Genomic DNA, 26,989 nt, shown 5'->3' with positions numbered 1-26,989 from the left:
GACCACGCCCCCTGCTGCCGAGCGGCGTGGTCTCCTGAGGTCAGGGCATCTGCTACTGGTATTGTGATCGCTGTTCTGTTGCCTTCAGGCTATTGTGCCCCGTGATTCTCCTGCTGTGTGCCCCATTGTTTTACTGTTTTTCTGTTTCCTGTATTTGCTCGTGTACTTTCTCCCCTCTGCTGCCCCGGTAACCTCCCGCCCCGCTCCCCGCTTCCCGCCTCCGTTGGTTGCCACGCCCCCTTTTCTTTCTGTGCCCTCCCCGCTCCCGCCTCCCAGCTGCTCCTCCCTCCCTCGCACTTGGCCATAAATGGCGACCGTGCGACGCAGGTGAGTGTGACCTAGCTTTAGGACACCCCCGCGCCGCACGGCCACCAGCTGCTGCGTGTGCCCCCCGCCTGCCTCACTGTCCCTGCCTGCCGCCGGCCGACCACGCCCCCTGCTGCCGAGCGGCGTGGTCTCATGAGGTCAGGGCATCTGCTACTGGTATTGTGATCGCTGTTCTGTTGCCTTCAGGCTATTGTGCCCCGTGATTCTCCTGCTGTGTGCCCCATTGTTTTACTGTTTTTCTGTTTCCTGTATTTGCTCGTGTACTTTCTCCCCTCTGCTGCCCCGGTAACCTCCCGCCCCGCTCCCCGCTTCCCGCCTCCGTTGGTTGCCACGCCCCCTTTTCTTTCTGTGCCCTCCCCGCTCCCGCCTCCCAGCTGCTTCTCCCTCCCTCGCACTTGGCCTTAAATGGCGACCGTGCGACGCAGGTGAGTGTGACCTAGCTTTAGGACACCCCTGCGCCGCCCGGCCACCAGCTGCTGCGTGTGCCCCCCGCCTGCCTCACTGTCCCTGCCTGCCGCCGGCCGACCACGCCCCCTGCTGCCGAGCGGCGTGGTCTCCTGCGGTCAGGGCATCTGCTACTGGTATTGTGATCGCTGTTCTGTTGCCTTCAGGCTATTGTGCCCCGTGATTCTCCTGCTGTGTGCCCCATTGTTTTACTGTTTTTCTGTTTCCTGTATTTGCTCGCGTACTTTCTCCCCTCTGCTGCCCCGGTAACCTCCCGCCCCGCTCCCCGCTTCCCGCCTCCGTTGGTTGCCACGCCCCCTTTTCTTTCTGTGCCCTCCCCGCTCCCGCCTCCCAGCTGCTCCTCCCTCCCTCGCACTTGGCCATAAATGGCGACCGTGCGACGCAGGTGAGTGTGACCTAGCTTTAGGACACCCCCGCGCCGCACGGCCACCAGCTGCTGCGTGTGCCCCCCGCCTGCCTCACTGTCCCTGCCTGCCGCCGGCCGACCACGCCCCCTGCTGCCGAGCTGCGTGGTCTCCTGAGGTCAGGGCATCTGCTACTGGTATTGTGATCGCTGTTCTGTTGCCTTCAGGCTATTGTGCCCCGTGATTCTCCTGCTGTGTGCCCCATTGTTTTACTGTTCTTCTGTTTCCTGTATTTGCTCGTGTACTTTCTCCCCTCTGCTGCCCCGGTAACCTCCCGCCCCGCTCCCCGCTTCCCGCCTCCGTTGGTTGCCACGCCCCCTTTTCTTTCTGTGCCCTCCCCGCTCCCGCCTCCCAGCTGCTCCTCCCTCCCTCGCACTTCGATATAAATGGCGACCGTGCGAACACGCAGCGGTCACGCGCAGCGGGCGCGCCGATTGTGCGCCGAAGGTGCGCCAAAGGTAAGCCCGTCTGCGCCCGTCCGCACCTGGACCACGCCCAGTGCCAGGACCTCTGGCCCCCACCGACGGAAGCCGACCCGACGGACCTACGACGCCACCGAACTCAACGCACTCAACACCGGCCGAACCCCGGGCTGCTACCAAGCCACACCGAGACGCACCCACGGACCCTTCAGCTGCCACTCCTGCAAGTTCACCTGCAACCGGACTCACGCCACACCAGCACCCACCAAGCTGAACTCCAGCAGCACCCACCTGAAGTGCATCCTGCTCAACTCCCGCTCCGTCCACAGACACGCCATCGAGCTCTGGAACCTGCTCGACAACACAGCCCCAGACGTCGCCTTCCTCACGGAAACCTGGATGAACGCCTCCTCAGCGCCCGACATCGCCATCGCCATCCCGGACGGCTACAAGATCATCCGGAGGGACCGCGTCAACCAGACAGGAGGAGGCATCGCCATCATCCACAGGAACACCATCCGCATCACGACCGACACCGACGATACCCTTGCACCCGCCGAACACCTGCACTTCCAGATTCACGCCAACCCCAAGACCACCCTCAGAGGCACCCTCATCTACAGACCCCCGGGACCACGCACACAATTCAGCGAAGACATCGCCGACTTCATCAGCCCGCACGCCCTCCCCTCCGCCGACTACATCCTCCTCGGGGACCTCAACTTCCACCTGGAGAACAACAACGACCGCAACACCACCACCCTGCTGGACAACCTCGCCAACCTCGGACTCAAGCAACTGGTGACCACCCCCACCCACTACGCCGGACACACACTCGACCCCGTCTTCTCTGCCAGCAAGGACATCGCCTTCAGCCACGCCACCGGACTCCACTGGACGGACCACAGCTGCGTCCACTTCAGCTTCAGAAGGACCACGTTCCACCATCACCAGCAACAGGTTCCCCGCAGAAGCTGGAACAAGATCACTGCAGACCAACTCGCTACTTCCTTGAGCATGAACCCTCCTACCAGCACAACGAACCCCAGCCAAGCGGCCACCAACCTCACGAAATGGATCAGCGACCTCGCCCCGCTGAAGACCACGCCGAGCCGACCCGGCAGCAAGAAAGCACCATGGTTTAACGACGAACTCAAGAGCTCCAAGAAGAACTGCAGAGCACTCGAGAAAACCTGGCGCAGAGACCCAACACCGGACAACATGACTGCCCTCAAGCTCGCCGCCCGAAAACACCACCAACTGATCCACACCACCAAGAAAACCGCATTCAAGGAACGACTGGACAACAACGCACACAACAGCAAGGAACTATTCAACATCGTGAAAGAGCTCTCCAACCCCAACGCCGGAAACAACGACATAACCCCTTCGCAAGACCTCTGCAACTCCCTCGCCTCCTACTTCCACAACAAGATCACGGACATACACAACAGCTTCAGCACTCAACCGACGCACACCACGACCGAACCACCGCCCCCCACAACCACCCTCCGCGCCTGGACCCCGATCAGCACCGAAGACACCGTCCACACGATGAACTCCATTCACTCCGGATCTCCGACAGACCCCTGCCCTCACCACATCTTCAACAAGGCCGACACTGTCATCGCACCCCACCTGCGGGACATCATCAACACCTCCTTCGACACCGCGACCTTCCCGGAGAGCTGGAAGCACGCCGAACTCAGCGCCCTACTTAAGAAGCCATCAGCGACCCCACCAACCTCAAGAACTACCGCCCCATCTCGCTGCTCCCATTTCCGGCAAAAGTAATCGAGAAGACCGTCAACAAGCAACTGGCCGCCTTCCTCGAGACGAACGGCTCCCTCGACCTCTCGCAGTCTGGCTTCCGGGCCAACCACAGCACCGAGACCGCCCTGATCGCAGCTACCGATGACATCCGAGCCCTGCTCGACAACGGAGGAACAGCGGCCCTCATCCTCCTGGACCTATCCGCGGCCTTCGACACTGTCTGCCACCGTACCCTAGTACAGCACCTCAGCAACGTCGGAATCCAGGAGAAGGCACTGGAGTGGATCACCTCCTTCCTCGCCGGAAGGACACAGAGAGTCCGCCTCCCCCCGTTCAGATCGGAGGCCACCGAAGTCATCTGCGGCGTCCCTCAAGGCTCCTCGCTCAGCCCAACACTCTTCAACGTCTACATGAGCCCCCTCGCAACCATCGCACGCCAGCACAACCTCAACATCATCTCCTACGCCGACGACACCCAGCTGATCCTCTCCCTCACCAACGACCCCGCCACCGCCAGAGCCAACCTACACGAAGGGATGACAGACGTTGCCAACTGGATGATGAACAGCCGCCTGAAACTGAACTCGGACAAGACGGAAGTCCTCATCCTGGGATCTTCTCCCTCCGCCTGGGACGACTCCTGGTGGCCCCCCGCCCTGGGCAGCGCACCCAAACCCACAGACCACGCACGCAACCTGGGCTTCATCCTGGACTCCTCCCTCTCCATGACCAGACAAGTCAACGCCGTCTCCTCGTCGTGCTTCAACATCCTGCGCATGCTACGTAAGATCTTCCGATGGATCCCCACCGAGACCAGGAAGACGGTCACCCAGGCCCTCGTCACCAGCCGTCTGGACTACGGCAACTCCCTCTACGCCGGAACCACCGCCAAACTCCAGAAGAGACTCCAGCGGATCCAGAACACCTCAGCACGACTCATCCTGGACATTCCCCGCCGCAGCCACATCTCCGGGCACCTGAGAGACCTGCACTGGCTCCCGGTCAACAAGAGAATAACCTTCCGGCTCCTCACCCACGCACACAAAGCCCTACACAACCAAGGCCCAGGATACCTCAACAGCCGCCTCAACTTCTACGTTCCCAAACGCCAGCTTCGATCGACCAACCACGCCCTCGCCGCCGTCCCCCGCATCCGAAGAGCCACCACAGGAGGAAGGTCCTTCTCCCACCTGGCCGCCAAGACGTGGAACTCCCTTCCGACCCACCTCCGCCTGACACAGGACCACCTCGCCTTCAGGAAGCAGCTCAAGACCTGGCTGTTCGAGCAGTAGCAGACCCCACCCCCCCCAGCGCCTTGAGACCCTCCGGGTGAGTAGTGCGCTATATAAATGCTGTGATTGATTGATTGATTGATTGATTGATTGACTGTAGGTCCTCCCCCTCCAGTGCCCAGGGACTCTCCCAGCCTCTCGGCGACCCTCTCCTTGGCACGACCTCGGAGGTCCTACCACCTTTTCTTCAGGTCATCCAGTGACCTGTCGGCCACACCCATAGAGTTCACTGCGGCCGCTATCGTGAGCCAGATCCTGCGCCTCTCCTGCTCGGGCACCCTCCTTGAGTCTTTCCCAAAAAGTTTGGAGTGGTTCTCCACCACCCCTTCAATTAGGTGCTCCAACTCTTGTTCGGAGAACTTGAGTTTCCTCTTGCGCCCGGGGTTGCTGGGCCCAGGTACTGCATCCTCAGCCATTGCTGCAGTGGTATTGGAGGTGGTAGTCCAACTTAGCAGGTGTCCTTGCAGGAGCTATCTCTGTTGCTGCCTCGAGGTCTGCCTCACTGTGGTGAATGGGGGTGGGCCCTGGCTGCTTCCTGGTTGTGATGTCATCGCTGTGCTCGAAATGCGACTTCCTGTTTTCCCGATCTCGTGCTATTTGCGGTCCCGCTATTGACGATCTCGCTATTAGAGATATCGCTATTCCGACACGGATGTTGCCGGAAATAGCGTTTTTAATGCGATTTTCGTTCTTCGGAAACGGTATTTGCGGCCGCGTGCGAATCGCTTTTCTTTCTCAAAATTCATCATGAATACCGTTTTGCGTGTCCTTGATAGCGATTCGCTATGAATCGCTATTAGGGCCACGCAAAACGTCCCGTTGATGAATCAGGCTGTTAGTCTTTTGTAAGTCCTATGAAATCCAAGTTCGGCGGGTCGCTGCGTGTCCTGCGTACATACAGCGTAGCAGCAAAACTGAAAGGACAAGCGCTTGTCAGCACAAAGGTTAGAGGACTCGAGCAAGTAGCCAGACACGTCATAAGGCCACCCCACCTAGCTCAGCGGGTGCGTGAGTCTGCTGACAAACCCAAAGTAGAGATTGGGTAAATTTTGATCATACATTATGAATGTGTGTAGACTGTGTAACTGTAACATCCATGTCGGCTGGATATCATAGGCACTCTACAAGTATGTTTGTTTACACTTGGAAACACAATATCAGAATGCACCAGTGTGTTAAACAAACACCCAGGATTGGGAAAATCTGTTCTGTGCGAAAGAGGACGGGTGGGATGCACTCTGACAAACGCACAAATCATAATATATATTATTGTGCAGCCATGTGCCCCAGAGCCTGCGCTGCCTGAGGCACAGCTATGTTAGACTGCTCCAGGCCGCCTCTTTCCTCCCTTCTTGCCTCCCAGCCCTTGTGCTATCGTGCCCTCTCCCTGTCAAACCAGCTCTTATCACATACCCTCCTGTGGGAATCTTCTTTCGTATTTCTTTCTTGCTCCATCAGAAGCTACAATACCAATCCTCCTGCACCCTTACTCCATCCCCTGTACCCTTAATTTCCCCCAGCCTCCTACATATTCCCCATATACTGGGATCTGCTGCTTGCACTAATGAAGAAAATAAAACATGTACAATTTGCATTGGACTGTCGAGGGGTTGCACGTCAATGGCAAGAGCCTGGTGTTTTCTTCACCAACAGTATTACAGCATGTCCTGCGAGCCCTGTATTTATGGCCTGACAAATGGCTTGTAGCTTGAATAATAAAACTGGTTTGCCAAAAGCAGGCTCTTCCACCCCTGAATAGGTGCCCCCCCCGTGCCTAGGAGAGGAGCGCCCTTAGTCACGCCACGAAACCGGGCCTCCTCTGGGAGCTGGTAGAGGTGATGTCTCCAATACACATTCGAAACCGAAACCGAACATTTACTTACTTAAGGCGGCTTCGCAGGGTCTCATCCCCTTTGTCTTCTTGGACCCCATGGAAGCCGCAGAAGCGTCGGAAACCACTAACAGAAGACAAAGGCGAAGGCGGAGCGCTGACAGATAACAGCAAAGGAGCATGCACAGCAATGGAGGTTCAACGACTAGATGGACCCCAGGAGGGGGTAGGATGGATGTGTGAAGAGGATAGGCGGGGAGGGGACCGACCTGCTGGTGGTCCTGGACTATACTGCCCTAACCCGCTACGTATGGACTGAATAGAACCTTGGGGAGGCTGCCTGTGTTCAAGTACCCCGGTGGGCCGGTGCGCTTTGCGGTGTCCTGGATTGCAAGTATTCAACTGTTTGCTGTAACTTGTTGGGGTCAGTTGTCACAATGTGCACAGTTGAGTGGGTCGGCCAAATTCAAATTCAAGTGTGAGGTTAAGCGGAAGTGCAGGTGTAATGTCGTCCCTAATTTCATTACTGCCTTTTACATGTGGATGTCGCTAATGTCTGATGCTGTGAATACTGATATCTCCAAGAAGAATACATTTACTCTCGTAATATGCAACTGTTTGCCGTAGCACGTTGGGGCCTGCTGGCACAATGTGCGCAGCTGAGTGGGTAAGCCGAGTCGGTCAAATTCAAGTGTAAGGCCAAGATGAAGTTCAACTGTAATGTTGTGCCTCATTTCCTTCCTGCCTTTGACAGGTGGGTGTGGCTAAAATTTGATGCAGTGTATATTGATATATATCCATGTAGAATACTTTTACTCTCATAATGGTTGTGGGGAATTATCTGTGTTGATGTGAATAAAAAGTCTATGCCTTGGACAACATAACCTGATTCCGTAAGTTCTTGGGCCCAGCGCGGCAGAAAGGAGTCAAACTGAGGAAGGAGTGAGTGTTATTTTGTGCACGTACTATTACAAATGCAAGCAATAAATATAAGCCATTTTTTCAGGACATAAACAATAACACAGACTGCCTGGTAACATATCAGAGACATTGGTCTGTAGTTTGTTTGTTATATTGTAAAGCACTCTAACCCCTTTAGGTAATGTCTGCGCTTTATAAACCTTCTTCTATTCTCAGATGTGCTTTAAAATGCCCATTTGTGCACTCTTTTTTCCAACATTTCCCAGGAGAGAACCCTCCCCCTCTGAACCCTGTTTACATTAGTCCCCAACTTTTATGCCCTTCAGATGTCCTTTGTTGATGTAAGGATTTTTTAGTGACGACAGGAAGAATGGCGCTCAAGCTAATTCTGTGTAAGTTTGGAAAGCTATATGTATGTACGGTGCTGCCAGGTCGGGGGAACAAAACACCTTAAAACCCCTGCAGTTATGTGAGTCCAGAAACCCACAAAATGGATTGAGAAACAGAGACCCGGGCACATGTGGTTGGGGCCAGAGAAAAGTCCTGAAGAGTCACGGGATCACTCCAGGGCCGGACTGGGAACCAAAACCGGTCCTAACAAAGTGCTCGGCCGGCCCCCCTCCTCACTCGGGTGGGGGAGGGGGGTTGGAGGTGCCGCCGAGCTCTTTGCCGGTGCTGTTTTCGGATGATTTTGTTATAGTAAAAATGGCCCTGAAACATAAACGGCCCCCAGGGGCCCCAAACCGCCCCCAGCCGGCGCGGCGCACCGGGGGATTGCCTGGTGCCCACTACGGCCAGTCCGGCCCTGGATCACTCCAATTTGTGACGAAACACGTGTCGGCTGGTTGCTTTTTTAGTGTTGCACTTATTAAATTCAATTCAACTCATTATTCTGATATTGACCTCAGATTCTGTCATTTAACCCTGGACATTCCAGGGATTTTCTCTGACCCCAACCATGTGTTCCCGGGACACTGTTTCTCACTTTCAGATGTCACTAGCTGCCACTGTGTATATGTTAACCACTATTCTCTATTTCTATACACTTTTCTACGATTTTACCATTTCCACATTTACCCTTGCACTCATTTCGCTAAAGTGACACGAATAAAACGTGAGTGCTGAAAGATAATTAATATTCATTCTGTTGGGAATTCACAATTTTCCTTAGGACAGAGTGTCTCCTCGGTTTCACAGGTTTATTACTGCAACTTCCAGGGCAGCAAGGCCACACATTTTCACCATTGACTCGTACAGTTTCCGAAAAATGAAGGTCCCAATGTTTTTTGAAAATGACTGAGTACCATTGAAGTCATTCACCCATGGATTATGGAGTGTAACAAATTGGCAGGACAGTGGTGGAGACACTCGGTATTGTGTAGACACTCATGTATTTCAAAAATCTTGAAGAAAACTATTCTGATGAAATTATAAGGCACTATCACTCACACAAAGGAGAAATGAATAAGAAACTGTAGAAAAGAACCCTTGAACGCAAATCCTTCTTTTTATGATTTCACTGATTGTTTTGGGGACTTGAGGTATCTCAGAGGCGAAAATAAACTAAACACACTTTGCAGAAAGGCAGTTAGAATAACAAAATTAAGCAACTTCACAATTTTACTAAACCGTCCATTTTTAAAAACATTGAATTATTTTATTTGATTTATGTAACATGCAACAAAAACAGTGTAGACTTCTACAGGATGAAAAGATTTTTTCAGCTGTGTGAATTCTGAAGTGTCGAGATCCATAATTTTTGGATGCAAAACTTGTATTCAGTTTTGACAGGTTTTGGCACTGCTTCGGGTCATATACTATAGCGCTATATCAAGATAAGCACTTTATACGCTTTTTTGGGTAATGATTTTTCACAGTGACCGATTGACCGATAATGAGAAAGAAGGGTGAGCAGCATGAGAAAGCAAAGCATCAGTAAGGTTTCAAAACTTTGACATAACAAATGTGATCGATGTATCGATATTGAAAGAAACTTCAATCCCTATGATCAAGCCATTGAAGCCATCGCACTCTATGGCGTTCTGAGATTTCCAAGTCTGCTAAACACAAGACGATACTTAAATACAGTGTTAAAGAAAATATAAGTTCATGTCATTGACTATATATATCTTAAGAAAACAAACGCACGTTTATAAAGCTGGTGCAATATTAAATATACAGATTTATACCCAAAAACATCTCTAGTGTGGTTGGTTGGGTAGACCACCACCCAAATGAGGTAAACATGTTTGAATTATGTTATTCCCAAAAATTTTAATAAAATAATGACATTAACAAAAACAAGTTACTCTGGAGTGCACAGGCACAGTGGCACTGAAATGAAAAACCCTCATCAACTCACATTTAAAACATTTCAAAACAATATCTGCACGATACCTTTACTTTGATGACATCAGGATTGTACTGCACTGCATCCCCCCACTCCTGCATCAGATCTGCGGTTGGTAGGTTCTTGTAAGCAAGTGCTGTGATGTGCTCACTTGCTCCACCTCTAACAAGAACCACAAAGTCTTCGACAAATTTTTTATTATATTTGCTGTCTGTGAAATATAGTCAAGAAGAAAGTATTAAACCACTTTCCTGAACGATCAAAAAAGAAAACTCTTGTATACAAAATATAATTTTTTGCTTACCTCCTACTTCTTTTAGAAAAGCTTCACATGAACCACCGGACATTCCTACGCTCACGTAGACGCCTTTAATGTTTCCTCCAATGTTGAATCCAGCTTGTACACAGGACTGGATGTCACTGAAAGTATATCCTTCAAGAGAAATACATAGAATCATGCATTTAATACTTATTTTAATGTGCAAGTTGCTTTTAGTTCTCTTATTCTAATTTGACTCTTCGTTGACGTGTTATTATTATTTGTAATATCCGGGCACAAACATGAACAACTTCTTCTTTCAACCTTTAGTATATTTCAATATCCTTGACTAAGTCACTGCTATGTTTTGTAAATTCCCTGGAAGAGTTATCCATGTAGAAATCGTTGGCATCTCGTTTTAAATGCAATTTACACCTTCATTTCACATTCTTGACTTAATATCACCCGTACGTCTCATCCTCTCCAAGTGCCATTCAAGGACAAAACAGAATTTCTTTCTCTCCAGATGCTATGGCTAACACTTTTACCAGCACATCCCTCCTTCGTGTACACTAGCACCTGATAAAACATCGCCTTTTAATAATGTTCTATGCTCCAATAACTATGCTCCATAATCTTCTTTTATGGATCATAGCTTATTTATGAATGAGATAAATCATACTCTAGATGCACAAATTAAATATTACTTCATTGACATCTTTCTCCTAAGAGTAGAGGGTCTTAACCCCTTCCACGCTGATGACGAGCTGGGCTCGTCATGAGGTAGCCTCCTGCTACGCTGATGACGAACCCAGCTCGTCACGTAACATGCGCTTTACAAAAATCTCCGCGTACGAGCGGAATTCCGCCCGCACGCATGCATACTGGCGTCAAAACACTATGAGGCCACTGTTAAACTTGGCACTTTTTGCAGGGCGTACCAAAACCTTTTGGCTTCACCACTCCTGTTTTGCTAAATTCATTTTTGTTGACTTAAGGACTCTGCACACTTTACCACTGGTAGCCAGTGTTTGTGTGTGCTCTCTTCTTTAAACATGGAAAAAGGCTGACACAAAAATGGCACCATTTATTTACATGCATGTCCCTATTAAAGTGGTACTACATGCACCCAGGGCCTGTAAATTAAATGGCACTAGTGCACTCATGTATTTCTCAATAAAAAAAACAACAAAAAAAACTTGTGAGCCCGCGGGGGACATGAGTTTCTCCAGCGTCTCACCTAAAAGTAGTGCTTCTGTGCCCAGTGGGACTGCAGCTGTGGTTTCAAACTGTTCTCCGGGTGGCAACAGGTGGTGTGAAGGCTTAGGTGTGCTCAGCTAGTGGATCGGCCGATGTTAGGTGGTGTGCACCATTCATGGGAATTCGGTGTAGGGGAGCAGTGGTCACAGGCGGCTCTGAGGCTCCGCTGGGATTGGCAGGCCTCAGTGCGGATTTGCTTCTGGGTCATCCCCAGCAGGGTCCGCACTGGCTAGGTGTCAGTAGAGCAGCAACCTAAGAGCTTGACTCCTAACGGGCGATGAAGAGGAAAGAAAGACGAAGAAGCATGCAGAAGTCACATGAGCCGAAGAAAGTCAACTGAGAAGGTGGCAGAAAACCCAGTGCATCCACCAAACTCACCCCTGTTGGTAGGAAAACAAAGGAAAAAAGGTTTGTCCAAACAGAGAAAGGGGGGACTGTGGAAAGGAGATGCTGGAAGTGCCCCAATTAGATATGCCTTAAAAATTATAACATTGATTTAGTGATGAATTACTTTCAAAAACCAGCCTAGAATCTGCCCCAGAGCACTTGGGAGAACGTGGAGTGTAAGCAGGGGGACAAAAAAGTAGTCAATTTGACCACACTGGATAAAAACACTGACTCGGCCCGAGTTCTCTTATTGTGAAGGACTCTTTAGGCACAGAAAATAAAAAGACAGAACTTTAAAAAGGTTCTTAGTGAAGGAGTAATTTCATAATTACTCCTTCACTAAGAACCTTTTTTAAAGTTTAGGCTAAAGGGGCTGACAGTAATACAGCTCCTTCACCCGTACTTAGGGACTCAAGCAGGCTCACGCAAATAAAGGGAAACACCCTCCTAATGAACACAGATGAACATGGAGCGAGGTAGCCTCCTAACAGAACTTTAAGTCATTAACAGATTTCAGGTGCTTGGGGATGGGCCTGAAAATACCTAACAAATGCAGAAGAGATGATCAATCCGCAGTCTCAACTGCAGAGCTCTGGATAAATAAGGACTGTGATAATCAGCAGGGTGCTGAAAAGTTACTAGCTGCTCTAACAGCAGAATTCAGGGTCAAGTTTGCAATATCAGAAAGAAATCAGGGGAAAATTCAAGAGGCCTGCAAAACTTTAAAAGCTAAAATGACCTCCATAACGGATGGAATTTGCACGATGGAAGCACTTACGAGGGAGGTTTAAGTGAGTTGCGAATTAATCCAAGATCTAAAAAAAGGGGACAAGGGCCTCCCTGATAAAATAGAGTCTCTGGAGAATAATGTGAGGCGCAATAACATCAGGGTCCTAAGTATTCCAGAGGGTTTAGAAGCAGAGAACATCAAGGGCTTTGTCATAGGCTTATTTAAGGAATGTATTCTCTCGAATGATATTACAGAGTTCAAGGTAGATGTACAGGGGATCCACCGAGACCCCTTTTTAAAGAATTTAAAAAGAGAAAAATCCCGGAAAATTCTGATTAGCTTTAAAACTCACTATTTGAAAGAGTGGGTTTTATCTGAGGCCCTAAAAGCAGGAAGTTTTACCAAAGGGGACTATACGTTTAGTGTTAGGTCAGACATCTCTAGTATCACACAAGATAGGCAGTGGGAGCTGGGTAAATACATTACAGAAATAAGAACATTAGGTGCCTCAGCCCAAATAAGAATTCTAGCTCCACTGAGAATCATGTGGAACAAATGGATGAACAACATAAGGGAGATAGGAATCCTGGTAGAGCAGATATAGACGCTGCAGAAAATGCAAATAGTAAAGGCCTGGTGAAGCACAGAGCTCCAATGGGTATAGAAGTTCAATATACCTGAATTAGTTTCAGAGAGGGTTTCCCAGGGAAGGGGTGGTTTGAATTGGGCACATAAGGATGAATTTTACTGGGTGGGAAACATGCGAGGAAAAAATATACAAGAGCCCATAGGAATGAATGGGACAGCATTCATTAATTGCAACTAGCACTTTGCGAGTCACAATTAAGGGATGTGTAGGAATCGCTATTTTTATAGCGATTCCTACATGCATAGGCTTTTGCGATTCCTTAATTGTGATTCCTTAATAATCACAATTAAGAAATCGCAAAAGCCTACAATGATGCATGTGCCAGATAGATACTACTGCAGGAAAAAACACATAATTCAAGTTCCACAAAGTAAAAGAGGTACGGGCATGTTTTTTTTTGTTTAAATCTTTTTATTAAGATTTTTGCAAATTTTTAAGAAAACATACAGTCAGACCAGCACTCATGCATCAGGTTGAAAAAAAGAAAAGTGATTGCCAGCAGCACGATGCACATTGCCCAATAGTAACAGGAAAAACAGATGTGTAAATTATGGCGAGCACATCAAATCATGAGTCAATATCCCTAGACAGGGCGGAGCAGTGCTGGTGAGTCACACCACCGGGTGGCATGTAAACTATTCAGGTATAGTGCAATTCGAACCCACCTGGGGACATAGGGTACCAGATAATGAAGACAACATTAGACAAGGAAGGGATAGGGGAGTCGCTTGAGACCTGCTGCCACATCTAGTGCAGCCGGGGGGGGCAAAGCTGCCAGGGTCTAGTGGCAAGGAAGTTCTGGAACAGAAGGGCTAAGTCAGCTTGGGTGTCAGTGCTACTCAACACTCCCCCCGGCCCTAGGTAACGTTTTCGGGTCCCATGTCTTAGTGACCATTTCTTGGAGCTTGGAAACCATTGTGTCCCACTGAGGTGCAAGGGGGAATTTACGAATGACAAGTAGGTCCTCTCTACATAGCACCACACCCTCCGCCTTAGCCCAGATAAGCAGGGATCTGCGCCAGGCAAGCGGGTGAGGCGACAGAGGGGATTTCCATCGCTTGGTGATCAATCATATTGCCGTTATTATTAGACCCAGATCTAGAAATTGTATGGCAGCTTTATAGTTTTTATTTCTGCTAAAGAGATGCAATACATTGGCTTCCCAATTAGGGGGAATGGCTCGGGAGGTGCAACTTGCTAGGGTGATTGTCACATTGTTCCAGTGGGCAATCAAGACAGGACAACACCAGAGCATATGGAGAATGTGGGCATCTAACTGCCGGCAGCGGGGAGAAGCCGCATCTGTGCGGAGGAAGTACCTGTTGATTTGAGCTGGAGTAAGGTTAGTCCAATGTAGTACAAAGAATTGAATTTGTTGGAACCGTTGATTACGGGGAACGTAGGTCGGGCTGCCCCTGACGATAGCCCACTCTCCATCTGTAAATGCCCTCCCCAGAGCCACCCTCCCAATGATGTCGAAGCTGAGTGAGGTCCACCTCCGTGTGTTGCTGGATGGAAGATACGAACCAGTGTGTGAGGTGTCTTCTTGTCCCCATCACGTGATGGTATTGCAAATGAGATGAAAGATGTTTTTGTATAGCACATGGCTACCCGGAGGCATCCCAGAGCTGCGGAGGTAGCTAGAGAAGCGTATGGTGTTACGGAAATAGCCATGTCTTCAGAAGTTTGTGGAACGTCAGGTGATTGGCTTCCTGGCGGATGGAGAGTGGAAGAGAGTTCCAGAGCCTGACGGTGTTGTAAGAGAAGAGGTCCCTGTCTGGGACCTCTTGATTCTGGGGGTTTCAGTCAGGTGTAGCTCATCTGAGCAAAGACTTCTGGTGGCTTTATAAGGATTGATCAGAGTTTTCAAGATGGAAGGACCTTTGTCCTGAAGGTATTTATGTGTGATGCAGGGTGCTTTAAAATATATTCTCTCTTGTATCGGGAGCCAGTGAAGCGATCTTAGGGCAGGCCTGGCTGAGCATTGTTTTTTTGTGCCCTTGAGGAGCCTTGATGCTGAAGTTTGAACCACTTGCAATTTGGAAATGACTGACTTGGGAGCGGCCACATGAAGGGCATTTCCATAGTCTAGTCTGGAGAGGATAAGTGCCCGAATCAGGACTTTTTTCGAGTGGCAGGGTAAGAGAGGAAGTATTTTTCGTGCAGTTCGGAGCAGGCCATAGCAGGTGGCGCCGGTTTTCCTGGCTTGCGTTCTAAAAGTGAGGTTGTGGTCAAGCCAGATGCCCAGGATTTTTATCTCTTTTTTGGGCGTTGGTGCGGGCCCCATGCAAGTCGGCCACAAAATGTTAGGGTTGCAGATTGCATGATTGCCCAGCAGAATGAGCTCTGTTTTGTCGCCGTTGAGTTGGAGGTGAGATGCGCTCATCCAGTCAGCGACTTCTTTGAGACAGGAGCCCAGGTCCGTAGGGGACTGTTCTGCCTGGTTCAGTGACACGATTAGCTGGGTGTCATCTGCATAGGTAACTAATTTAATTCCGAAAGGGGCTAATATTTCTGCCAGTAGGGACATGTACACGTTAAAGAGTGTGGGGCTCAGTGACGAGCCCTGGGGAACCCGACATTGCGACGGCACTGGTTGGGACCGGGTAGTACCTTCAAATACCTGGAACAATTTACCTTCCAGGAATGATTTCAACCAGGCTAAGGCTGTGCCTGTCACTCCCATTTTTTTGAGACGGTGTACCAAAGTGCCTTGGTTCACCGTGTCAAATGCTGCACTTAGATCCATGAGAATGATGGCTGAGGAGCCTCCAGAGTCAAGAATCTTTGTAGCCTCGTCTACCGCTGCTATCAGTGCAGCCTCTGTGCCCTGGCCAGGAGGGAAGCCAGTCTGAGACGAGAGGAACAGTTCAGAGGTTTCAAGGTACGTGGAGAGTTGGCGGTTTACATATTTTTCTGCGATTTTGCTAATTCCAGGAAGTAAGGAGATGGGGCCCATCTCCATGGGGTCTAGGTGTGTTTTTTTTTAGTAGCGCCCTTACCATGGCTTTTTTCCAGTCTTGGGGTACTATACCCGATGTTAAAGAGGCATTGATTCCTTTGGTGATGGGGGAGATGATGGTGGGTGTCGCTGCCTTCAGGATGTTAAACGGGGCGGGGTCCAGTGGAGAACCGCTCTTGATCGAGTCTAGGATGGGAGGAAGTAATTCGTCCGTGAGTGAATCATATAATTCTAGGCGATGGCTGATATTCTGAGGTTCTATTTTATGGTATTCTGGATTGGTTTATTGTTATTGAATGGGAGCTGGTTGATGATATTTAAAATATTGGCGGAAAAAAAGATGGCTAATTCTTCACATCGATGGCCAGACGGGTCAGGGGCTGTGGGTGGCTCAGGGACTTTCATGAGTTTTTTATGATCTGGAATATTTATCTGGAGGAGTTAGAGGAAGATAGGATTTTTTTGTCGTAATAAGCAGCCTGGGCTGCTTTTAGTGCCGTTTTGTAGGCGGCAATAGAGGATCTATATTCTAATTTTTTTTTCAAAATCTTTCCTCCACGCTCTTTCTAATTTTTTACATTGTTGTTTTACTTTACAAAGTTCCCGATTAAACCAGGGGGATTTATTAGGGACGCTTTTATTTGTATGGTTTTCCTGGGTAGTACTACGTCCAGCGTGTATTCTATCCATGAGGAGAATTTTCTGTAGGCCGCTGAGGGGTCAGGGTCATAGGTCGGGATGGCTGATTCCAGTGCACAAGTCCAGTCCTCTACAATCAGTATGGGCCAAAGGCAGGCTTGGATGCGTGATGCTAACATTTGGGAGACCGTGGTGATTGGGTGCCACAGAAAAGGAATTAAGAAGTGGTCTGACAAGGGAAGGGGGACAGGCTCCTTCCCTTTTCATTCAGTTATATTAGAAAAAATCAGGTCAAGGAGATGACCTTTCATGTGTGTGGCTTAAAGAATCTTTAGGTGCAGCTGGTAGGCTGGGAGATCATGTGCTAAGTCTTCAACCACTTTATCTAAAAGGGCATCGAAGTGTAGATTAAATGCTCCAAAAATGTTAAAATTGGGCGAGACACTGGCATTTTCCACTAGCGAGCTACAGAATTGGCCCGGAGCTCCTGGGGGACGATATAGGAGAATGCCGGCAAAAGTAAATGAGGGGATGGGAGGTTCCTGAGTGAGTGTACCTCATTCAGATGAGAAAGAGGCTATGATTGTTCTATGTAAACGTACAGGCATGTATTTGCTACTCGTTCCAAGGAACTAGCCTTCAGGGGAACCTCAGACCAATTTTGGAATTAAATGGGGTAAACTATTATTTAACGCTCACAACTGTTACAATGACATCCTGTTCGAATTAGGGGGCTCTAGTTGGCAGAGGTGGGTACCTTTAACCAAATAGGGACCCTTACTTCTAGTCAGGTTAAAGGGGTAAACACTGTTGATAACCCCTGCTCACCCCTTTGGTAGCTTGGCTCGAGCAGACAGGCTTATCCCCAAGGCAATGTGTAAAGTAGTTGCACCCACAATAATATTGTGAAACACCACAGAGGGACACCACACAGGTAATTATAAAAAAAATAGATTATTTATATCAAATTTAGGCAAGACCAAATATCAAAAAGCAAGGCCAACATATATAATAAACTTCTGTTGCAAGTAAAAGAAAAACGGTTCTCTTGTAATGTCCTCTTAACTTATAGTACAAGTATTATCCAAAGCACAATCCCAGCAAGGGGGCCTCAATTAAAAATAGTCCAGGCAGTCTCTGTGTCCCAGTACTGCAGCGAGGATCTGGTAATGCTGCTTGTGGTGGAAAACGGGACTCCCCGCTAACTCAAGCCACCGCAGCCTCTTATTTGCGCAAAGGGAACAGGCCCAGCATGCTACCGTTATCTCCTCTCAGGGACTCCCCACCCCAAGTAGGTGAAACTTGCTCACCGGCATCGCTCGCGGCTCCCTCTCCCTGCGGTAACTTTATGATCTAAGCTGCAGGCAATTTACCTTAGGCGTGCAGGGAAGAAGGAGGCCGCCACTTCATGGGAGCTTCAGGCTGCACAGTTTCCCTGGCGTCTCCGGTGCTGATTTCTTTATTCCAGCGAACGCAGCTCCCTCGAGGGTTGCAAACAGTGGTGTCCTTCACAAGCACTGGGCCAATCCCAGCGCGGCGCTGCAGGCGAGCCCCCAACCACGTGACACTGCTCTCCTTCCCGACCGGGCACAATCGTAGCGCGGCTCCTCAGTCGAGCCTCCTGTGATGGGCCAATCACAGAGTGGCCTCCCCGGTGACGCAGCGGGTCCGGGGCCGATGGCAGTGGGTTTCTCCGGCTGTTCTTTGTCCCGGGCAGCGGCAGTGATTTGTAAACCTGCCGATTCGGGGCGCAGCAGTTCCCCCCACAGGGCGCAGGTTGTAGGCAAGCCGCCCACGATGTTACCAGCACACTCGGGGGATTACTAACGTGGGAGACCACATAGACCTACGGTTGGCGTCAGTTGTGTGCTGATGAGCACACCGATCCTCCCACACGGCGGGCATTTGTTAGTGAAGCACTGACTGCGAATAAAGACATGCTCACAGCGTCTTGGTTCTTCTTGGGAACTTTTGTAAACCTGGGTTCCAAAAACAGGAGGCCAGCTCTTCTCAGGCCCTTGGAGACTTTAAGTAGACACAGTACACAGCAAAGTCTTGGTTTCAAACAGGTAGGGGGGAATCACAGCAGACAGCAAAGTCTCCTTCTTCTCTCCTTTAGTGGAATCAGCAAAACAACAGTTCAGTCCCAGAGCACACAGGAAAGGCAATCTTCCTTAGTTTATCCAGCTGTTCTTCTTCCGGTAGAGGTTCCTCTTGATTGTAGAAGTCTGATTTTCGAGGGGTCTCTGTCCTACTTTTATACCCCTAAAGTCTTTGTTCTGCATGTGTTGGGGGTTCTGGACACAGTTCAAACCAGTCCTGGGGGCACTCTGCCAGTGCACAACTTCTTCCTTTGAGAAAGGGGGCCAGGGTCCTCAGCCACCCAGCAGGAGATGGAGCCAGTCCTTTGTGGAGGCAGGCACAGCCCTACTCAGCTACAGGGATCACCCCACCCAGCTCTCTAAATGCAGATGGGCCTATTTAGCCTAGGGCTGACACACCCAGACTCCTGGAGCTAAGATACTTCACCTGCCCCTGTCACTCCCCAAAGCCAGACAGTCAATCCACAACCAGGCAGAGGCACACAGGAAGTTTTAAATAGAAAAAATAGCAACTTTCTAAAAGTGCCATTTCTAAATGCAGGATTTAAAAACCATCTTCACTTAAAGATGTGTTATTAAATTCTGAATTCAAGGGTACCAGACTCCATGTCTCCATCTCGTTCCTATGGAAAGATAGGCTGGTATAATGGTACACAGCCTTCCACATTCTGTCCTATGGGCAAGATGGCCTTTCAATAGTGAAAAACGAAATTGGCTGTATTTCACTATTAGAACATGGTACACACATCAGTACATTCCCTACCTTTCACATACACTGCACCCTGCCCAGGGGGGTACGTTGGGTCTACTATAGGGGTGTCCTATGTGCACAGAAAGGGTAGGGTAGGGCCTGGCAAGTGTGGGCACTTACCTGGACAACATAGCAGTTCACAGACTGCGCAAAGGCACTGCGGTGGCAGGCCTGAGATACCATTTTAGGGCTACTCTTGTGGGTGGCACAATCAGTGCTGTAGGCCCACTAGTAGCATTTGAATTACCAGCCCTGGCACACTCAGTGCACTCTACTAGGGACTTGACAGGTAAAACAAATATGCCAATCATGGATAACCAATCACAATAACAATTTACAGGGAGAGCATATGCACTTTAGCACTGATTAGCAGTGATGAAGTGCTAAGATGCCTATTGCCAACAACCACAGGTCAGGAAAACCAAGGGAGAAAGAAGCAAACAGTTTGGGGATAACCCTGCAAAAAGGGCCATTTCCAACATATCCTTACAGATAATCTTTCCCTTAATAACATCTAGGTATTGGAGAATATTGGATCCACCGATGCAGATTTGTATATTGCCATCCATCCTATACTGCAGAAATGCCTTTGCTCTAGGAAACAATCATTACCACCGAGAGTCTTAGGTACTTGCTGCTGTAGAAGCTGTTTTATAATTGCAAGATATCACACATTCACATAGACTTAAACTTTCAGGAATGACTCTGTCATCACACAATCTGTTTGTAGGAAGGAAGATGATATTAAAGAGCTAAGGTGCAGTCTTTAAAAGGAACACATACCAGGAGCATTGCCCAACTGCTCTGCAGCAGTAAAAGAAAGGAAAAAAAGTATAACGTTTTCATTTGATTTTGTCCTCCTGCTGCTGCAGCTTTGCATGAGTGGCAGCGCTGCAGAGCAGGAGATGAGTGGTTTGCCCACTCCTAAGTGCGCAATGACTGTTAGGTCGGCCATCCAAAACAGTCATGTTCACGTTCCCTGTTTCCTCTTGCAGGCTGCATTACAGCTTTTGTGAAGAAAATTCCCACCCCTCCAGCTCCTGTCTCAGAGCAATCGCAAGGAGCAATCACAACGCTGCATTGCAGTGTTGTGATTGGTCAGGGAAGCCTGGCCTGTGCTTCCTGTTCCTGGAGTCGGATGCAGGAGAGCAGGAGCGGGGACGCAGGACCCGGCGGCAAGGTAAGTGCATATTAAATGTTTTTACTTTGCGACCAATAGCCCTGTTCCGCAGCCCCATGCCCGCCCCTGCACCTGCCCCGCCACCCACGAGCCATGCTGGTCGTCACTGACACACCCCAAATTGCTTCTGATATGTACTCCTATGAACTTCTGATCTTGAGAAGGATCCAGATAGATGTGATTTCTCCCAAATCAGCAGAAAGCAGAAGTGCACAGCTTTTATTCTTATCCCGTTAACACAGATGAGGGACAAATTACCCAATCATCTCAGTAGAGAAATGTGTGATCTTCAAACCTCCCTGGGACGTCAGCGGCAACCCTTGAAGCCACCATTGTGTTTTTTCTTTCTTTACAATGGGTCACGGACAGTGACCTGCACAAAGACCGCCCCCTTCTCTCTGGCAATGCCCCCCCAAGCACTTTCATTGTAGTGGAGCAATAAGTTCAGGCTTCAGCCCACTCCCCTGGCTCCACTCCCTCCTTGTGCCATCTCCTCACATGGGGAGATTTTGTTCGAAGTTGACAGGTTTCCTAATATGAGGAAAACTTATCACAGATCATTTCTACCACAAAAATAAAAATAAAAAATTGTATAATGGCATTTTTTTTTAACTCAGTATGTAACTTTTCCTCCCCAGTGGGTATGTGTGCATCACAGTGCATGGGGAATCATCACCGTGGTACTGAGGACCAAACTATATGACAGGGATACTCGATGAATACGTGTAAAATGAAGAAAATTGGTACACATGCTAGAAAGAGATGGAGCTTGATGGCTTGAAGATGCCATTTGCTCCCAAGATCTGCCACATAATTTGGGGGCATATTATCAAGAACGGCGATAAAATTATTGCCTTTTAGCGGCAGGAAACTACCACTAAAACGACGATTATGGGCTTGATAACATGTCCTTGTGAATTCCCATAGCAGCCCAGGTTCTGGTGTTAACCTGGGCTGCTATGGGAATTCACAAGGGCACATTATCAAGCCCATTATTGCCGTTTTAGCGGCAATTTCCTGCCGCTAAAGCGGCGATAATTTTATTGCATTTCTTGATAATATGCCCCTTGGTTTTTCTTCAAATCAAAGGCATGTGAAATTCATTAATATTAAAGTGAACAACTGCATCACACAAACACAAAACATAACACAACCTATCGCCAGCCTAAGAGGATACGTACATGAATTGGTGCATTTTATTTAAGTTAAAAACATATTGCATTAGAAACTCTTACAACTGCTCCGTTGGTAATAGCAAATCTACATACTTGCGTTATCGACCTCTTTGGTGTTCAGAATCAGTGTGTATTCATAAATACCGCCCAGGGTTGCTTCAGTGATGTAGTGAGTTCCGTAATCTCGAAACAGCTCTCGGTACTCGCCGTAGCTGTAGTCCAAAGGCAGGCTTTTTATTCTTTGGAGAAACTCATAATGAAGCATCAGGTCCCTAGATTTCAATTTATAGCGGGCGATTTCCAGGGACGATTTAGCACGGATAAATGTGCTTGCCTATTATAAAACACAATTAAATATCTATGAGAATTCTTCAAACACCTATTTTATAGACATAACCATACAAGCGAGTACATTTTTCATTAATGCATGGTTTTAAATTGAAAAGCCTGCATTTGTTACTTCTTGCATTGCACAAATATTATAACTCTTTCAACATCAGACAAAGTGAGGGGACAAAGAGAAAAAAAGTATGAGTAAAAACTCAGAGGCTTATTTATGATCCCCTTGCGCCACCGGTGCATCACTTTTTGTAAGTCTTTACCTGGTACAACTAAGCCATTTTTTTGGCTTATGCTGCCTTGTAAATATTGTTCCTTTTAACACAGTTTTCTGCATTAAAGGGTCGTGCAATGGGTGTTGCTAGGTGCTTTCCCTGCAACATCCATGGATTTTTTACACTGCCCCAGATTTACAATAACTCTTAACTCTGAGGCAGTGCCAAAAAGGGAGGGAGGCACAAGGAGGAGCAATATCTGTAGTTCTCGTTGTTCCTTTTTGTATGTGTGCTGCATTCTGCTGCATGCATAGAAAGTGGAAAACTCCATTTGTGTTTGTTTATGTGCAGAAAGGTGTTCCTTCCTGCACAAAAATAATCAGCCCCACAACTCAGGCACCCTTGCACAATAGTAAAAATGTGCCTGCGTTGACACAAGGCAGCTCATTGTGCACCAGCATAGGGGAAAAGGACAGGAAAGCGCCATATGTCATAGAATTGGAGCATTCCTGCAATTTCCTTTTGCCATAGGGCAGCACTGCATGAAGGCCTGCGGCGATGCCCTATGGGAAATACTCATAAATGAGGTCCTCAAAGGCTAGATTTATCTGCATTTTCTGCTTGTGCAATCACCAAAAGTGACGCAAACCAGTGCAAAGTGTTGACAAATTCCTATTCTGGGGTACAACTTTATATTTGCACTGTAAAGTTGCCTGAAACTAATGCTAAGTATAGCTATGAACTAATTTGCCTGAAGTGGCATGTGTGAAAACATGCCCTGTGGCGCGTTTTAAGTTAGGGAATTAATTCCTCTTCAATCCTGAGGTCCCCTGTGGGCCAACTATCCCACCAAGTGCCCCCAGTATGCGCTAGGGAGCTGCGTTGCAGAGAGGAGTTCAGAGGACACGCCCCCTTTTTACAACACTCTGCAACGCAGCTCCGTGGCGTTTACTTGAGGTACCTGTTGGGCTAATTGGCCCCTAAGGGACCTCTGGATTGTAGAGGAATTAATTCCCCAACTTAAAACGTGCCACAGGGCACGTTTGCACACATATCACCTCAAGCCCCACCCCCTACCTTCACCACTGAGCAAACACACCACGTAGCGCATTCTAAGTTGGGGGATTAAGTCCCCTTGCACACTGGGGGTCCCTGGGGGCCAACTAGCCCACCAGGAACCTCCAGGGGGCTGCATTGCAGAGAGGTGTAAAAAGGGGCGTGGCCTCTTTACACCTCTCTGTAACGCAGCCCCTGGCACATTTCTAGAGTGGGAATGAAATCCCCTTGAATTCTGGAGGTCTCTGGGGGCCAACTAGCCCTCCAGGCATTGCAGGATGTGCGTAGGGTACACAAACCCTGCCGATCCCAAAAAAAACACTACTCTGCAAACGCGCCCGCTGGCGCGTTTGCAGAGGGGGAAGTAATTCCAATTGAATACTGGGGGTCCCTGGGGGCCAAGTAGCCCACCAGGAACCTCCAGTATGTGCCAGGGGACTGCGTTGCAGAGAGGTGTAAAAAGGGGCATGGCCTCATTACACCTCTCAGCAACGCAGCCTCCTGGCGCATACTGGAGGTTCCTGGTGGGCTACTTGGCCCCCAGGGACCCCCAGCATTCAGGGGGATTTAGTTCCCACTCTGGAAACGCGCCAGGGGGCTGCGTTGCAGAGAGGTGTCATGAGGCCACGCCCCTTTTCACACCTCTCTGCAACGCAGCCCCCTAGCGCATACTGGAGGTTCCTGGTGGGCTAGTTGGCCCCACGGACCCCCAGTATTCAAGGGGATTTAGTTCCCCCTCTAGAAACGCACCAGGGGGCTGCTTGCAGAGAGGTGTAATGAGGCCATGCCCCTTTTTACACCTCTCTGCAACGCAGCAGGATTGTGGAACACAGATTGATTTAACAATAGCCCACTGGGGCGGTAACTGAAATTCTACTTTTAACTTGTGTGCTTTGTAATCTGGTTGGATCCAGACTTTAGTGCCTTACAGCCCACTGGGGCTGGGAAACAAAGAAATGCTCTGGCGGAGTGCGAAGCTAATGGTATAACGATGCCTGCACTTTTGAGGACGCGAGTTCGAATGTCCAGGGTGCTTTCACTCGATATTTAGTTATTTATTTATTTTAAACCAGTTTCAAATTTACTTTCAAAAGTCATCTAACAAATGAAATATAATTTGTTCTAAATATGTATAAACCGATGAAAATGCTTTAAGCTGCACCCATGCTCGCTGATCTAACATTGTGAGTCTGTTCTCGCAGCTCCAGATGAGACGTTGATAATACTGGTAGTCTGCTCTTTATGTTAATTAAAATGAAAGTCACATGATATGCTTTTAAGCTGTACCGTAAACAAGCACTATTACTTGTGAACAAGGGAATCAGTTCCCGAAACGCCTCGAGTGCGCAGTGAATAAACACAAGCTGTTTGAACAGAGCTGTTGGCCTGGACGTCGTTCTTTTGGAGACTGTGTGAACGATTGCTGTGAATACGGGGGAGTGGCAAACCCGTCCCGGCCCGCCGCTGCTAGTGGCCATTTCTGCTTCTTCGCCGACTTTGGGTGGATATACATATATATATATATATATATATATATATATATATATATATATATATATATATATATATATATATATATATATATATATATAGTTATTCTATTGTCATACAGCCATTGCCAAGTGCTTGAAGAGATTGATTAAACATATATAGGTCAGGAATCGAAAAAGGGAAGGTATGTGGACTAGGTTGGGTGCGAAGACAAACATTTTCGGACACACATTCAGGGACAATACATTACAGTTTAATGTTTGGTTTATGTTTAGATTTACCTAGATTTGGAAATATATGTTCGCCAGAAGAAGGGCACCTTCTAAAACAAGTGGAAATTAAAACTCCTCTCCACATCTCGTCCGTGAGGAGCTTCACTGAACTCACTGCACCATTGACAAGTTTCAGGTGAATTGAAAAAGCAAGAGGCTGAAATAATGGAGCAAATTAATAACATATACCTGGAAGGAGGTGGAACTCAATGCATATTTGAAAAAAAATATTCTACTCCTTAGCAGCATAAGGCTTCATTGGTTTGGCACAGCATGAACTAATTAAATATTTAATAAATGTTCTATGAGAGCTTATGGCTTTGGAGCGAATTTGTGAAAATGTTGCTGCAAAATGTACTATGGGACCGCATCTTTTAAAAACATATTCTCCAGAGGAGAACCACAAACCCACTTAGAAAAAGTCAAGCTTACTGGAATTTGGGGCAAAACTTTCAAAGGTCTTCAGCCGTGGAGAATGTGCAGCATGTGTGTTATTGGTAGGGATTAAATACCTGAACAGTCATAACACACCCACAAGGATTGACTCTGATACATCCAAACTCTCAGAATTAACCCCGATCAGTCTCAGTGGTTGAGTGTAAACTTGTGCAATGAAGGTAAAAAGCCAATGATAATTCATATTGAGCTACTCTTGTTCACCTACATCCCTTATTTGTTTCTGCTATTCGATCTTCCTTCTAGCTTGTATGGCTTCCTGCCAGCTGTCTAAGAATTTGGATATTTTTTTGACCAACAAAATATTATAAGTGAGTGTAACATGCATTCGCTATTGTCCCCAGGCTTTGTCCACCAGCTCCAAATAACTCATTCCTTTACAGAGCAGTTTTAAGGCATAGCAAAAGTAGCCAATTGCTTAAGGTGCCACTGTAGAAGGGGGTCCCAGGGCACACATTTGGTTGCAGCCCACCTGCACCCTCCAGCCTGCAGCCATGCCCAGCAGCCCAGGGGAGACTGAACTTCAGGCTCAGTAAGCAGGCATCTGATCGTGCACCGCCGCTTACACGAAAAGATTAATTGTTAACACGATGTTTGCAGGACTGGCTGTTGTCTGACAAGACCATTTCTTTAGAGAGATATCCTGTAAGGAATGTGCTTTTATAAAGAGTACTGTACGTAGGCCTGGGGGAAAATTTTATTATACAAGGGTGATCTCACACAATTTCTGAGTAATTCATAAACTATTTTTTTCTTTTAAGTGTTTATGATTTTTTGCATTATATTTTATCCTGTGGGAAGACTGTTTCAAGTGGAAAATACCTCATAGGAGCTGAGTACTTGATGTAAAAACCTTCCTCAATCCATTTCCTGCTTGAAGTTTTGTAGGAAAGGTAACCTCTCTTTCAGTTGTTACAGGAGACCAAAAAACTGCCTTTCACACAAAGCACAAACTGGCAGATGCATCAACGTAGCCTTTTGCTATTCCTAAACAGCGATTTTTAAGGAATCTCTATTTAGGAATAGCAAAAGCCTATGCATGTAGGAATCGCTATTAAAATAGCGATTCCTTACCATTCCTTAATTGCTACTCGCAAATTGCTAGTCGCAATTAAGGAATGCTGTCCCATTCATTCCTATGAGCCTACAGGCCCATTGGAATGTATTGGAGATTGCATGAGCAATTAGCGAGTACCAGTAGGTACTCGCAAATTGCTCATGCAATTTCAAGGGTGCAAGGGTGTCAAAATGACACCCTGTTGCACCCCTGAAATTGATCTA

At 48.1% G+C, this 26,989-nt stretch overlaps 1 protein-coding gene across 1 annotated transcript in view; it reads right to left on the bottom strand.

Moving 5' to 3' along the window:
• Positions 1-26,989, bottom strand: part of C8B (complement C8 beta chain) — a 228,595-nt gene that overhangs the window by 63,534 nt on the left and 138,072 nt on the right. The window contains exons 7-9 of the mRNA XM_078670066.1: positions 21,973-22,213; positions 10,090-10,218; positions 9,833-9,996 (exon numbers count right to left, since the gene is read on the bottom strand). Coding sequence (XP_078526192.1) covers positions 9,833-9,996; positions 10,090-10,218; positions 21,973-22,213 — 534 coding nt within the window. The remainder of the gene's footprint in view (positions 1-9,832; positions 9,997-10,089; positions 10,219-21,972; positions 22,214-26,989) is intronic.

The sequence above is a fragment of the Lissotriton helveticus genome, chromosome 1_2 (assembly GCF_964261635.1).
Source record: "Lissotriton helveticus chromosome 1_2, aLisHel1.1, whole genome shotgun sequence".
Classification (NCBI taxonomy): domain Eukaryota; kingdom Metazoa; phylum Chordata; class Amphibia; order Caudata; family Salamandridae; genus Lissotriton; species Lissotriton helveticus.
Note: the sequence above shows the minus strand (reverse complement) of the source record. Positions and strands in the feature narration are given on the sequence as shown.